The sequence below is a fragment of the Nerophis lumbriciformis genome, linkage group LG11, assembly GCF_033978685.3.
Source record: "Nerophis lumbriciformis linkage group LG11, RoL_Nlum_v2.1, whole genome shotgun sequence".
NCBI classification, from domain to species: Eukaryota; Metazoa; Chordata; class Actinopteri; order Syngnathiformes; family Syngnathidae; genus Nerophis; species Nerophis lumbriciformis.
In genome coordinates, this window is record NC_084558.2 from 54,573,142 (window position 1) to 54,585,827 (window position 12,686).

The 12,686-nt window shown below is 33.0% G+C and overlaps 1 protein-coding gene across 2 annotated transcripts in view; it reads left to right on the forward strand.

The window, feature by feature from the left end:
• The window catches only part of morn5 (MORN repeat containing 5), a 60,177-nt gene that overhangs the window by 11,216 nt on the left and 36,275 nt on the right, over positions 1-12,686 (forward strand). For both annotated transcript variants that reach the window (XR_009815844.2, XM_061966375.2), the window contains one exon: positions 9,889-10,088. Coding sequence is in view for 1 of the 2 variants with exons in the window: in XM_061966375.2 (XP_061822359.1) it covers positions 9,889-10,085 (197 nt within the window). In the remaining variant the exon portion in view is untranslated. The remainder of the gene's footprint in view (positions 1-9,888; positions 10,089-12,686) is intronic.

Consider the following 12,686-nt stretch of genomic DNA (forward strand, 5'->3'; position numbering starts at 1 on the left):
TATATATGTATTTTTTTTTTTAATTATTTTAACTTTTTATTTATTTATTTAATTTAAAAAATGTTATCAAATAGAACTAAAATAATATTACAGAAATGATCAAATATAATTAAACCATAGAGGTGTCATAAAAATAATGAAATTGTCAATATAATAAAAAGATCAGATGTATTAGTATTTTGTTTATATTAATGTGATTCCCACAAATGACAACAACAACAACATGTAGTTGCGCAAGTAAACATGTTACATATGCACTGAAAAGGGACCTAAGATGGAACCCTGCGGAACTCCCACTACTCAAATGCAACTTTTGATCTTTACACACTGAGAGCGAGTGGATTTTGGAACAATAATAACATGTTACACTTCTAGCAGCGCGCTGAATGTGTATGTGTATGGTCACACACACACACACACACACACACACACACACTATAATGTAGAGGAGGATGCTCCTGTATCCTGCAGGGATTTATTCTGCAAGCCAAGGAAGTGTCGGGGGGCATTTAAAGAGGAGATTTATTGCCTCATGTCTTCCCGTCCAGCAGGATGCAATGATGATGGAAGACAGGGTCTGACCCCCCCATTATCTAATCTGCTTTTAGGGACCGTAAAGTAGCTTCTGTACGTAAGACAAGATAAAAGTCAGCTTGTTTGATTTGAAAGATCTGACATTACTTTCACTTCCATCAGCAGATGTGTATGTCGTGCTCTTTAGTTACTGTTGCTAACGCCGACAAAACATGCCTCGCTGGCCTGGCGCCAAGATGCAGAACAATAGTGGATATTCCCCAAGTGGTCATGTTATTTTGGGCGCCAGGGGCCACACATAGTGTGTGTGTGTGTGTGTGTGTCTGCAGTGACACTTCTTCACACAGAACAAAGAGGTCATCTCCATCATGCCTATACATTTTAGCCTGGGACCTTTCTCGCGTCCTGTAATTCAGGGGTTCTCTATTTTTCCACTACAGAGGACCCACTCAAATATTAACACTGAATTAGTCATCTTACTCCTAATCATATTCAATAATTATACCTAACCTACTTACAGTTTACCAGGCTTAGGTCAGGCTGATTACAAACATAAATACGGTACTCAAATGAAGGAAAACGATATCATATAATATACATATATATATTGTATTATAAAAATGTTCAATATATTATGTTTAATTATTTTCTATTAAACATCAATATTATCATTTCCTAAAATACAAAATATTTTGATTGTTGACGATCATTAAAAAGTGCCTTTATTAACCAACGCATACAAATATTCAATACATTAGTATTTTGTATATATCAAAATATAACTAAAATAATATTACATCAATTATAAAATATTTCATAATGAAGGTGTCATAAAAATAATGAAATAATAATACTCAAAAAAATCAAATAGAAACTGATGAAAAACAAATTGACATACAATTATGTTTTGCTAAAATAAATAAACACATTAGTCATAAATAAGTGTCTTAACTAAACGGTCAGTAGAATCAAAGTGCAAATGAAAAAACATCTGAACCACTTTAGTCATAACTTTTGCACTTAGGAATATATTATAAAAATAAAGTATTTTTGATAAACATAAATGTTATCATTTCTTAAATTACAAAATATTTAAAATTGCTTTCCTTGACCAACACATACAAATAGTCTGTATATATATATATATATATATATATATATATATATATATATATATATATATATATATATATATATATATATATATATATTTATTTTTTATTTTTTTATAATAATAGAACTAAAATAATATTACAGATATTTAATCATGGAGGTGTCATAAAAATAATGAAATCGTAATTATCAATATAATAAAAAGATTAGATGAAAAATAAATTCACGTAAAATGATGTGTTGCCAAAATAAATAAACAAATGAATAATAAATATGTTTTGTTGAACCAAACTGTCAATAAAATTAAATTTCAAATGAAAATACAACTTTACCACTTTAGTCATAATTTTTGCCCATAACAATATATTATAGAATACATTTTATTTAATATTTTCAATTAAACATAAACGTTATCATTTCGTTAAAATACAAAATATTTAGATTGTTGTCAGCGCAATAGAAATGCTTTCATTGACCAACACTTACAAATATTCAATATGTTATTATTTTCATATACAATAAAACTAAAATTATATTTGATACATTATTATGGAAGTGTCATAAAAATTATGAAATAATAATGCTCAATAAAATAAAATACTTTAGTAATACTGGGATGAAATTGTTTTTTCCTTACCAACACTTAAAAATGTTCAATGTATTAAAGTTAATTATTATCTATTAAACATAAATGTTATCGTTTTCTAAAATACAAAACATTTAGATTGTTGACAGCTCATTAAAAATTGCTTTTTTTGACCAACACATAAAAATATTGCATGTATTAATATTTTTAATTTTAAAGTAATTTCACATAAATTATGAAATGTGTTTAATTATGGAGGTGTGATACAAATAATGAAACAATAATATGCAGTAAAATAAATAAATACTTAAACAATAGTGAAATTATTTGTTTTTTGTTTATTACCAACATTTAAAAATGTTCAATATGCTACATTTAATTATTTTGTATTGAACATAAATGTTATCATTTGATGAAATAATGATATTTATAAATATTCAATATAGAATGTTGTTTGTATGTAATATTATATTGATGTATTAATTATGGAGGTATCATTAAAATAATGAAACAATACTATACAATAAAATAACTACTTTAACAATAATGAAATAAAAAATAATGTTCAATATACTACATTTAATTGTTTTTAATTAAACATAAATGTTCATTTGCTGAATTAATAATATTTATAAATATTCAATATATTATTTTGTTTATATATTATACTATATGTCTTCTATTAATTATGGAGGTGTCATAAAAAATAATGAAATAATAATAGCCAATAAAATAAAAAATACTTCATCATAATGGGATAGAAAAAAATGTTTTTCATTATCAACACTTAATAATGTTTAATATATTTTTTGTAATTATGATCTGTTAAACATAATGTAAATACACAATATTTACATTATTGACAGCACATTAAAAAAAAATTCTTCACCAACACATAAAAAGATTCCATGTTCAAATGTTAAATTATCTATTAAACATAAATATGACCATTGCCTAAAATATATAATATTTCGATTTTTTTACAGTGCATTAAAAAATATTTCCTTGACCATAATTATTTGAACATTTTTTTTTTTATTTCATGTAATTGTGACCATTTCCTGACAAAATAAAAAGTCAATAATAAATATGCAGATTAGAAGAAAGAGCTTTTCTTGCTAAAAATCAATTGTGCAAAGTGAGAGGTAATTATGTGCGACGCTATAATGAGTCCTCCAACACTCACTAAGCTGCCAAATCAAACTGCAGGTCTTTTTTTTTTTTTTTGTATCCCCCCCCCCCCCCCCCCAAAAAAAAGCATCAAGTGGTAAATTTGTCAAATCAAGATAAGCTTCACAATTAGGAGCAAACAACTTCTCTGCTCCACTTCAGACACCTCGGTGAAAGGAAGCCCTTTTTATTTTCTTGTTGTGGTTTCCCTCGTGCTCGCCAAACGGAGCGGTTAGCGCCGAGACGCGAGCTAATTGCGGGGGGGCCTTCACTTCAGGAGCGCGCCCAGCTGCACGCACTTGAGCGTCCCCGCGGGCCCCCGGCCACCCCCCCCCCCAGGTTGGTGGGAGCACGCCCGTGCGGGGGCCCTCCATTGTGGCGGGTGATTGTGTGTCACTTGCCCGCCACTTCACGCTGCAAACTCCCTGCCAATCTTTTATTTTCCTACCTGCTCCGAGCTTCAGGCTTATTTATTTCACGGAGGCGGGGCCAATTGAACCTATCAGCAGCTGCAAACATTTCCAAAGGTAATTACTACCGCCTACGTGCGGCGCTGCGCCGCGCCGGGTCAAGAGGTTTCTGCCTTGGCCGCAAGCCCCGCCCCCCGCAGAAAAGCAGGCATTAATGATGATTGGATTGAACCCGCGTACCCGGTGCCATGGGTCCTGATTATAGCGATAACATTGTCCACTTCCTGTCCGACTTGTTCACCACACACGCTACACAAACCAGCACTAGTTACCAGGAGACACCATTTAGCACTTTTAGCACCTTGAACGAAAAGGTTTTGCCAAAAAAATGACCCACAAACGCTAACATAATAGCTGTTGTTGTTTTACATGCTAGCACTTTACTACTGGAGCACCTAGCTCGTTAGCAATGTTGACTATTGGCCCTTGTCATGTTTGCAATGATGACTATTGGCCCTTGTCATGTTTACAATGATGACTATTGACCCTTGTCATGTTTGCAATGATGACTATTGGCCCTTGTCATGTTTGCAATGATGACTATTGGCCCTTGTCATGTTTGCAATGATGACTATTGGCCCTTGTCATGTTTGCAATGATGACTATTGACCCTTGTCATGTTTGCAATGATGACTATTGGCCCTTGTCATGTTTGCAATGATGACTATTGGCCCTTGTCATGTTTATAATGATGACTATTGGCCCTTGTCATGTTTGCAATGATGACTATTGGCCCTTGTCATGTTTACAATGATGACTATTGGCCCTTGTCATGTTTGCAATGATGACTATTGGCCCTTGTCATGTTTGCAATGATGACTATTGGCCCTTGTCATGTTTGCAATGATGACTATTGGCCCTTGTCATGTTTGCAATGATGACTATTGGCCCTTGTCATGTTTGCAATGATGACTATTGGCCCTTGTCATGTTTGCAATGATGATTATTGGCCCTTGTCATGTTTGCAATGATGACTATTGGCCCTTGTCATGTTTGCAATGTTGACTATTGGCCCTTGTCATGTTTACAATGATGACTATTGGCCCTTGTCATGTTTGCAATGATGACTATTGGCCCTTGTCATGTTTGCAATGATGACTATTGACCCTTGTCATGTTTGCAATGATGACTATTGGCCCTTGTCATGTTTATAATGATGACTATTGGCCCTTGTCATGTTTGCAATGATGACTATTGGCCCTTGTCATGTTTACAATGATGACTATTGGCCCTTGTCATGTTTGCAATGATGACTATTGGCCCTTGTCATGTTTGCAATGATGACTATTGGCCCTTGTCATGTTTGCAATGATGACTATTGGCCCTTGTCATGTTTGCAATGATGACTATTGGCCCTTGTCATGTTTGCAATGATGACTATTGGCCCTTGTCATGTTTGCAATGATGATTATTGGCCCTTGTCATGTTTGCAATGATGACTATTGGCCCTTGTCATGTTTGCAATGTTGACTATTGGCCCTTGTCATGTTTACAATGATGACTATTGGCCCTTGTCATGTTTGCAATGATGACTATTGGCCCTTGTCATGTTTGCAATGATGACTATTGGCCCTTGTCATGTTTGCAATGATGACTATTGGCCCTCGTCATGTTTGCAATGATGACTATTGGCCCTTGTCATGTTTGCAATGACTATTGGCCCTTGTCATGTTTGCAATGATGACTATTGGCCCTTGTCATGTTTGCAATGATGACTATTGGCCCTTGTCATGTTTACAATGATGACTATTGTCTAATGTGTGTGTGTGTGTGTGTGTGTTTGTAGTGTTGTGCTGCTGTGTTGTGCTGTATTATGATTTGTTGTGTTGTGTTGTGCTGCTGTGTTGTTGTGTTGTTTTTTTGTTGTGTTGTACTGCTGTGTTGTGTTGTGCTGTTTGATGATGTGTTGTGCTGTTTTATGATTTGTTGTGTTGTGCGCTGTGTTGTGCTGTATTACGATGTATTGTGTTGTGTTGTGCTGCTGTGTTGTTGTGTTGTGTTTTTTTGTTGTGTTGTGCTGTTTGATGATGTGTTGTGCTGTTTTATGATTTCTTGTGTTGTGTTGTGCTGCTGTGTTGTTGTGTTGTGCTTTGTTGTTGTGTTGTGCTGTTTTATGATTTGTTGTGTTGCGTCGTGCTGCTGTGTTTTGTTGTGCTGTTTGATGATGTGTTGTGCTGTTTTATGATTTGTTGTTGTGTTGTTCTGCTGTGTTGTGTTGGGCTGCTGTGTTGTCGTGTTGTGCTTTGTTGTGTTGTGCTGCTGTGTTGTGCTGCTGTGTTGTGTTGTGCTGCTGTGTTGTCGTGTTGTGCTTTGTTGTGTTGTGCTGCTGTGTTGTGCTGTTTGATGTTGTGTTGTGCTGTTTGATGATGTGTTGTTTTGCTGTGTTGTGCTGTTTTATGATTTGTTGTGTTGTGTTGTGGTGCTGTTGTTTTGTCCTGATGTGTTGTGCTGTGTTGTGCCTTTGTGTTGTGCTGTTTTATGATTTGTTGTGTTGTTTTGCTGTGTTGTGCTGTTTTATGGTTTGTTGTGTTGTTCTGCTGTTGTTGTGTTGTGCTTTTGTGTTGTGTTGTGCTGTTTGATGATGTGTTGTTTTGCTGTGTTGTGCTGTTTTATGATTTGTTGTGTTGTGTTGTGGTGCTGTTGTTTTGTCCTGATGTGTTGTGCTGTTGTGTTGTGCTGTGTTGTGCCTTTGTGTTGTGCTGTTTTATGATGTGTTGTGTTGTTTTGCTGTGTTGTGCTGTTTTATGGTTTGTTGTGTTGTGCTGCTGTGTTGTGTTGAGCTGTTTGATGATGTGTTGTGCTGTTTTATGATTTGTTGTGTTGTGCTGTGCTGCTGTGTTGTTGTGTTGTGCTTTGTTGTTGTGCTGTGCTGTTTTATGATTTGTTGTGTTGCGCCGTGCTGCTGTATTTTGTTGTGCTGTTTGATGATGTGTTGTGCTGTTTTATGATTTGTTGTTGTGTTGTGCTGCTGTGTTGTGTTGTGCTGCTGTGTTGTGCTTTGTTGTGTTGTGCTGCTGTGTTGTGCTGTTTGATGTTGTGTTGTGCTGTTTGATGATGTGTTGTTTTGCTGTGTTGTGCTGTTTTATGATTTGTTGTGTTGTGTTGTGGTGCTGTTGTTTTGTCCTGATGTGTTGTGCTGTGTTGTGCTTTTGTGTTGTGCTGTTTTATGATTTGTTGTGTTGTTTTGCTGTGTTGTGCTGTTTTATGGTTTGTTGTGTTGTTCTGCTGTTGTTGTGTTGTGCTTTTGTGTTGTGTTGTGCTGTTTGATGATGTGTTGTTTTGCTGTGTTGTGCTGTTTTATGATTTGTTGTGTTGTGTTGTGGTGCTGTTGTTTTGTCCTGATGTGTTGTGCTGTTGTGTTGTGCTGTGTTGTGCCTTAGTGTTGTGCTGTTTTATGATGTGTTGTGTTGTTTTGCTGTGTTGTGCTGTTTTATGGTTTGTTGTGTTGTGCTGCTGTGTTGTCTTGAGCTGTTTGATGATGTGTTGTGCTGTTTTATGATTTGTTGTGTTGTGCTGTGCTGCTGTGTTGTTGTGTTGTGCTTTGTTGTTGTGCTGTGCTGTTTTATGATTTGTTGTGTTGCGTCGTGCTGCTGTGTTTTGTTGTGCTGTTTCATGATGTGTTGTGCTGTTTTATGATTTGTTGTTGTGTTGTGCTGCTGTGTTGTGTTGTGCTGCTGTGTTGTCGTGTTGTGCTTTGTTGTGTTGTGCTGCTGTGTTGTGCTGTTTGATGTTGTGTTGTGCTGTTTGATGATGTGTTGTTTTGCTGTGTTGTGCTGTTTTATGATTTGTTGTGTTGTGTTGTGGTGCTGTTGTTTTGTCCTGATGTGTTGTGCTGTGTTGTGCCTTTGTGTTGTGCTGTTTTATGATTTGTTGTGTTGTTTTGCTGTGTTGTGCTGTTTTATGGTTTGTTGTGTTGTTCTGCTGTTGTTGTGTTGTGCTTTTGTGTTGTGTTGTGCTGTTTGATGATGTGTTGTTTTGCTGTGTTGTGCTGTTTTATGATTTGTTGTGTTGTGTTGTGGTGCTGTTGTTTTGTCCTGATGTGTTGTGCTGTTGTGTTGTGCTGTGTTGTGCCTTTGTGTTGTGCTGTTTTATGATGTGTTGTGTTGTTTTGCTGTGTTGTGCTGTTTTATGGTTTGTTGTGTTGTGCTGCTGTGTTGTGTTGAGCTGTTTGATGATGTGTTGTGCTGTTTTATGATTTGTTGTGTTGTGCTGTGCTGCTGTGTTGTTGTGTTGTGCTTTGTTGTTGTGCTGTGCTGTTTTATGATTTGTTGTGTTGCGTCGTCCTGCTGTGTTTTGTTGTGCTGTTTCATGATGTGTTGTGCTGTTTTATGATTTGTTGTTGTGCTGTGCTGCTGTGTTGTGTTGTGCTGCTGTGTTGTTGTGTTGTGCTGCTGTGTTGTGCTTTTTGATGTTGTGTTGTGCTGTTTGATGATGTGTTGTTTTGCTGTGTTGTGCTGTTTTATGATTTGTTGTGTTGTGTTGTGGTGCTGTTGTTTTGTCCTGATGTGTTGTGCTGTTGTGTTGTGCTGTTTTATGATTTGTTGTGTTGTTTTGCTGTGTTGTGCTGTTTTATGGTTTGTTGTGTTGTTCTGCTGTGTTGTTGTGTTGTGCTTTTGTGTTGTGTTGTGCTGTTTGATGATGTGTTGTTTTGCTGTGTTGTGCTGTTTTATGATTTGTTGTGTTATGTTGTGGTGCTGTTGTTTTGTCCTGATGTGTTGTGCTGTTGTGTTGTGCTGTGTTGTGCCTTTGTGTTGTGCTGTTTTATGATGTGTTGTGTTGTTTTGCTGTGTTGTGCTGTTTTATGGTTTGTTGTGTTGTGCTGCTGTGTTGTGTTGAGCTGTTTGATGATGTGTTGTGCTGTTTTATGATTTGTTGTGTTGTGCTGTGCTGCTGTGTTGTTGTGTTGTGCTTTGTTGTTGTGCTGTGCTGTTTTATGATTTGTTGTGTTGCGCCGTGCTGCTGTGTTTTGTTGTGCTGTTTCATGACGTGTTGTGCTGTTTTATGATTTGTTGTTGTGTTGTGCTGCTGTGTTGTGTTGTGCTGCTGTGTTGTTGTGTTGTGCTGCTGTGTTGTGCTTTTTGATGTTGTGTTGTGCTGTTTGATGATGTGTTGTTTTGCTGTGTTGTGCTGTTTTATGATTTGTTGTGTTGTGTTGTGGTGCTGTTGTTTTGTCCTGATGTGTTGTGCTGTTGTGTTGTGCCTTTGTGTTGTGCTGTTTTATGATTTGTTGTGATGTTTTGCTGTGTTGTGCTGTTTTATGGTTTGTTGTGTTGTTCTGCTGTGTTGTTGTGTTGTGCTTTTGTGTTGTGTTGTGCTGTTTGATGATGTGTTGTTTTGCTGTGTTGTGCTGTTTTATGATTTGTTGTGTTATGTTGTGGTGCTGTTGTTTTGTCCTGATGTGTTGTGCTGTTGTGTTGTGCCTTTGTGTTGTGCTGTTTTATGATGTGTTGTGTTGTTTTGCTGTGTTGTGCTGTTTTATGGTTTGTTGTGTTGTTCTGCTGTGTTGTTGTGTTGTGCTTTTGTGTTGTGTTGTGCGGTGCTGTTGTGTTGTTTTGTGGTGCTGCTGTGTTGTGCCGTATTATGATGTGTTGTGTTGTTTTGCTTTTCTGTTGTGCATTTTTTTTAAATGCAGCTGTGATTATTTTCAAGGCATTTATTGTCATAATTAAACATATTTCCATCCTGTTTTAGTTGGGAAATAATCAAGTATGTGGAAAATAAACAAAACACTTCATTTGAATACCCTGAACATTTAAATGTGTTGGTTAAAAAAACAAAAACATTTTTATGACCATTTATGAATCATTTTGTGGCAGAATTCAAATGTGTATTATTATTATTATTAATAATAGTATTATTATTACAGTACCATTCTTCTTCTTATTGTTATATTATTATTATTATTGGAAATATGTATCATTATTAGGGTTTTTTGGTCTAGTATAATTTGTGTTACAAAAATAATGAAACTGTTTTGGGGGTTTTTAAATAACCAAAATGACTTTTCATCCTCAGACGACTCTGAGCATGCGTGGATCGTGCGATTTTGTCGCAAGGCCGACTGCCCCCCTCCCCCTCCGGAGGCGGAAGAAGAAGAAGAAGAAACAGAAACAAAAGTAGAAGAAGAAGAAGAAAAAGAAGAAGAAGAAGAAAAAGAAGAAGAAGCAAAAGAAGCAGAACAAGAAGAAGAATCCGGTTCCAGTGTGGACTAACAAGTAAGATTTTCTCCGTTTTGCGTGTAAATATAACCCTAAAGTGTGTAAGTTTCGTCACCTTCAACGCCGCGACTCTCGCTGGCCGCCATTGTAGTTTGTCAGCACTTGTTGGGGAGAGTGGTGCGTTCAGGGCAGCTGGGTTTCTGCAGCTTCCAAGTGGACACTCCAGGTGCTCGGTAAAAAAAAAAAAAAAAGTCCACCAAACACTGGCTCGCTAGCATGAACAATTGTAGTTTATTCCAACATGTCGTACCCTTTTTGTTTAATACAATAAACATTACACAATCAAATCACTGCTTTTTATTAACTTTAACATTTACTCTCATTCTGACCTTAATGCAAATATAATTATACAAATATTGTATATTTTTCTGTATTTTCTATGTATTTTACTACTATTTTTGTATGATAAAACATTACATTTACAAATTATACTAGTAGTTATAATTATATATATATTTATTTTTATGACTTCATAAAATATTGCGTTGACCCTTAACACAAATAGAATTAGAAGATTTTTTGTCTGTATTTATATTTTAGTACTATTTTTGTATGATAAAACATTACATTTACAAATTATACTAGTAGTTATAATTATATATATTTTTATGACTTTATAAAATATTGCGTTGACCCTTAACACGAATAGAATTTGAAAAATATTTTATTTTTTTCTGTATTTATATTTTAGTACAATTTTTGTGATGTTAAAACTTTGCATTTATAAATTATTTATAAAACAGTAGTGATAATTGTATATTCATTTTAGTTTTATGATTGCATTGACATTTAATGCAAAATGACAATTAAAAAAAATGTATTTTGTATTTTTCTGTATTATTTTATATTTATTTTAGTATCCTTTTTGTAAGATAAAACTTTACATTTACAAATTATACGAGTAGTTATAATTATATATATTTTTATGACTTTATAAAATATTGCGTTGACCCTTAACACGAATAGAATTTGAAAAATATTTTATTTTTTTCTGTATTTATATTTTAGTACAATTTTTGTGATGTTAAAACTTTACATTTATAAATTATTTATAAAACAGTAGTGATAATTGTATATTCATTTTAGTTTTATGATTGCATTGACATTTAATGCAAAATGACAATTAAAAAAAATGTATTTTGTATTTTTCTGTATTATTTTATATTTATTTTAGTATCCTTTTTGTAAGATAAAACTTTACATTTACAAATTATACTAGTAGTTATAATTATATATATTTTTATGACTTTATAAAATATTGCGTTGACCCTTAACACGAATAGAATTTGAAAAAGATTTTATTTTTTTCTGTATTTATTTTAGTAAAATTTTTGTGATGTTAAAACTTTACATTTATAAATTATTTATAAAACAGTAGTGATAATTGTATATTCATTTTAGTTTTATGATTGCATTGACATGTAATGCAAAATGACAATAAAAAAAATGTACTTTGTATTTTTCTGTATTATTTTATATTTATTTTAGTATCCTTTTTGTAAGATAAAACTTTACATTTACAAATTATACTAGTAGTTATAATTATATATATTTTTATGACTTTATAAAATATTGCGTTGACCCTTAACACGAATAGAATTTGAAAAATATTTTTCTTTTTTTCTGTATTTATATTTTAGTACAATTTTTGTGATGTTAAAACTTTACATTTATAAATTATTTATAAAACAGTAGTGATAATTGTATATTCATTTTAGTTTTATGATTGCATTGACATTTAATGCAAAATGACAATAAAAAAAATATATTTTGTATTTTTCTGTATCCTTTTTGTAAGATAAAACTTTACATTTACAAATTTTACTAGTCATGATAAATGTATATCTTTTTATTTGTATGACTTTATAAAATATTGCATTGATCCTTAATGCAAATAGCATTTTAAAGATATTACATTTTTTTCTGTATAATTTTATATTTATTTCATGACAATTTTAGTATGATAAAACTTTACATGTATAAATTATACTAGTCTTGATAATTCTATATTTTTATGACTTGTAAAATATTGCATTGATCCTTAATCCTAAACGACAATTTCCAAAAATATTTATTTTTTCTGTGTATTATTTTATATTTATTTTAGTACTATTTTGTATGATAAAACTTTACATTTACAAATTATACTAGTAGTTATAATTGTATATATTTGTATTTTTATGACTTTATAAAATATTGCATTGACCTAAATTACATTTAATTTTTTTCTGTATTGTTTTATATTTATTTTAGTACCATTGTTGTATGATAAAACTTGACATTTATAAATTATACTAGTCGTGATAATTGATCATTGTTAATGACTTATAAAATACTGCATTGACCCTTAATGCAAAATTACATTTTAAAAATGTTTTGAAAACATTTCTGCATTTTATATTGTACTATTTTTGTAAGATAAAATTTTACATCTACAAATCATACTAGTTGTTATAATTGTATATATCTTTATTTTTTATGACTTTATAAAATGTTGCGTTGACCCTTAATGCAAATAGAATTAAAGAACATATTTTATATTTTTCCGTATTATTTTTCTGTAGTATATCATATTTATTTTAGTACTATTTTTGT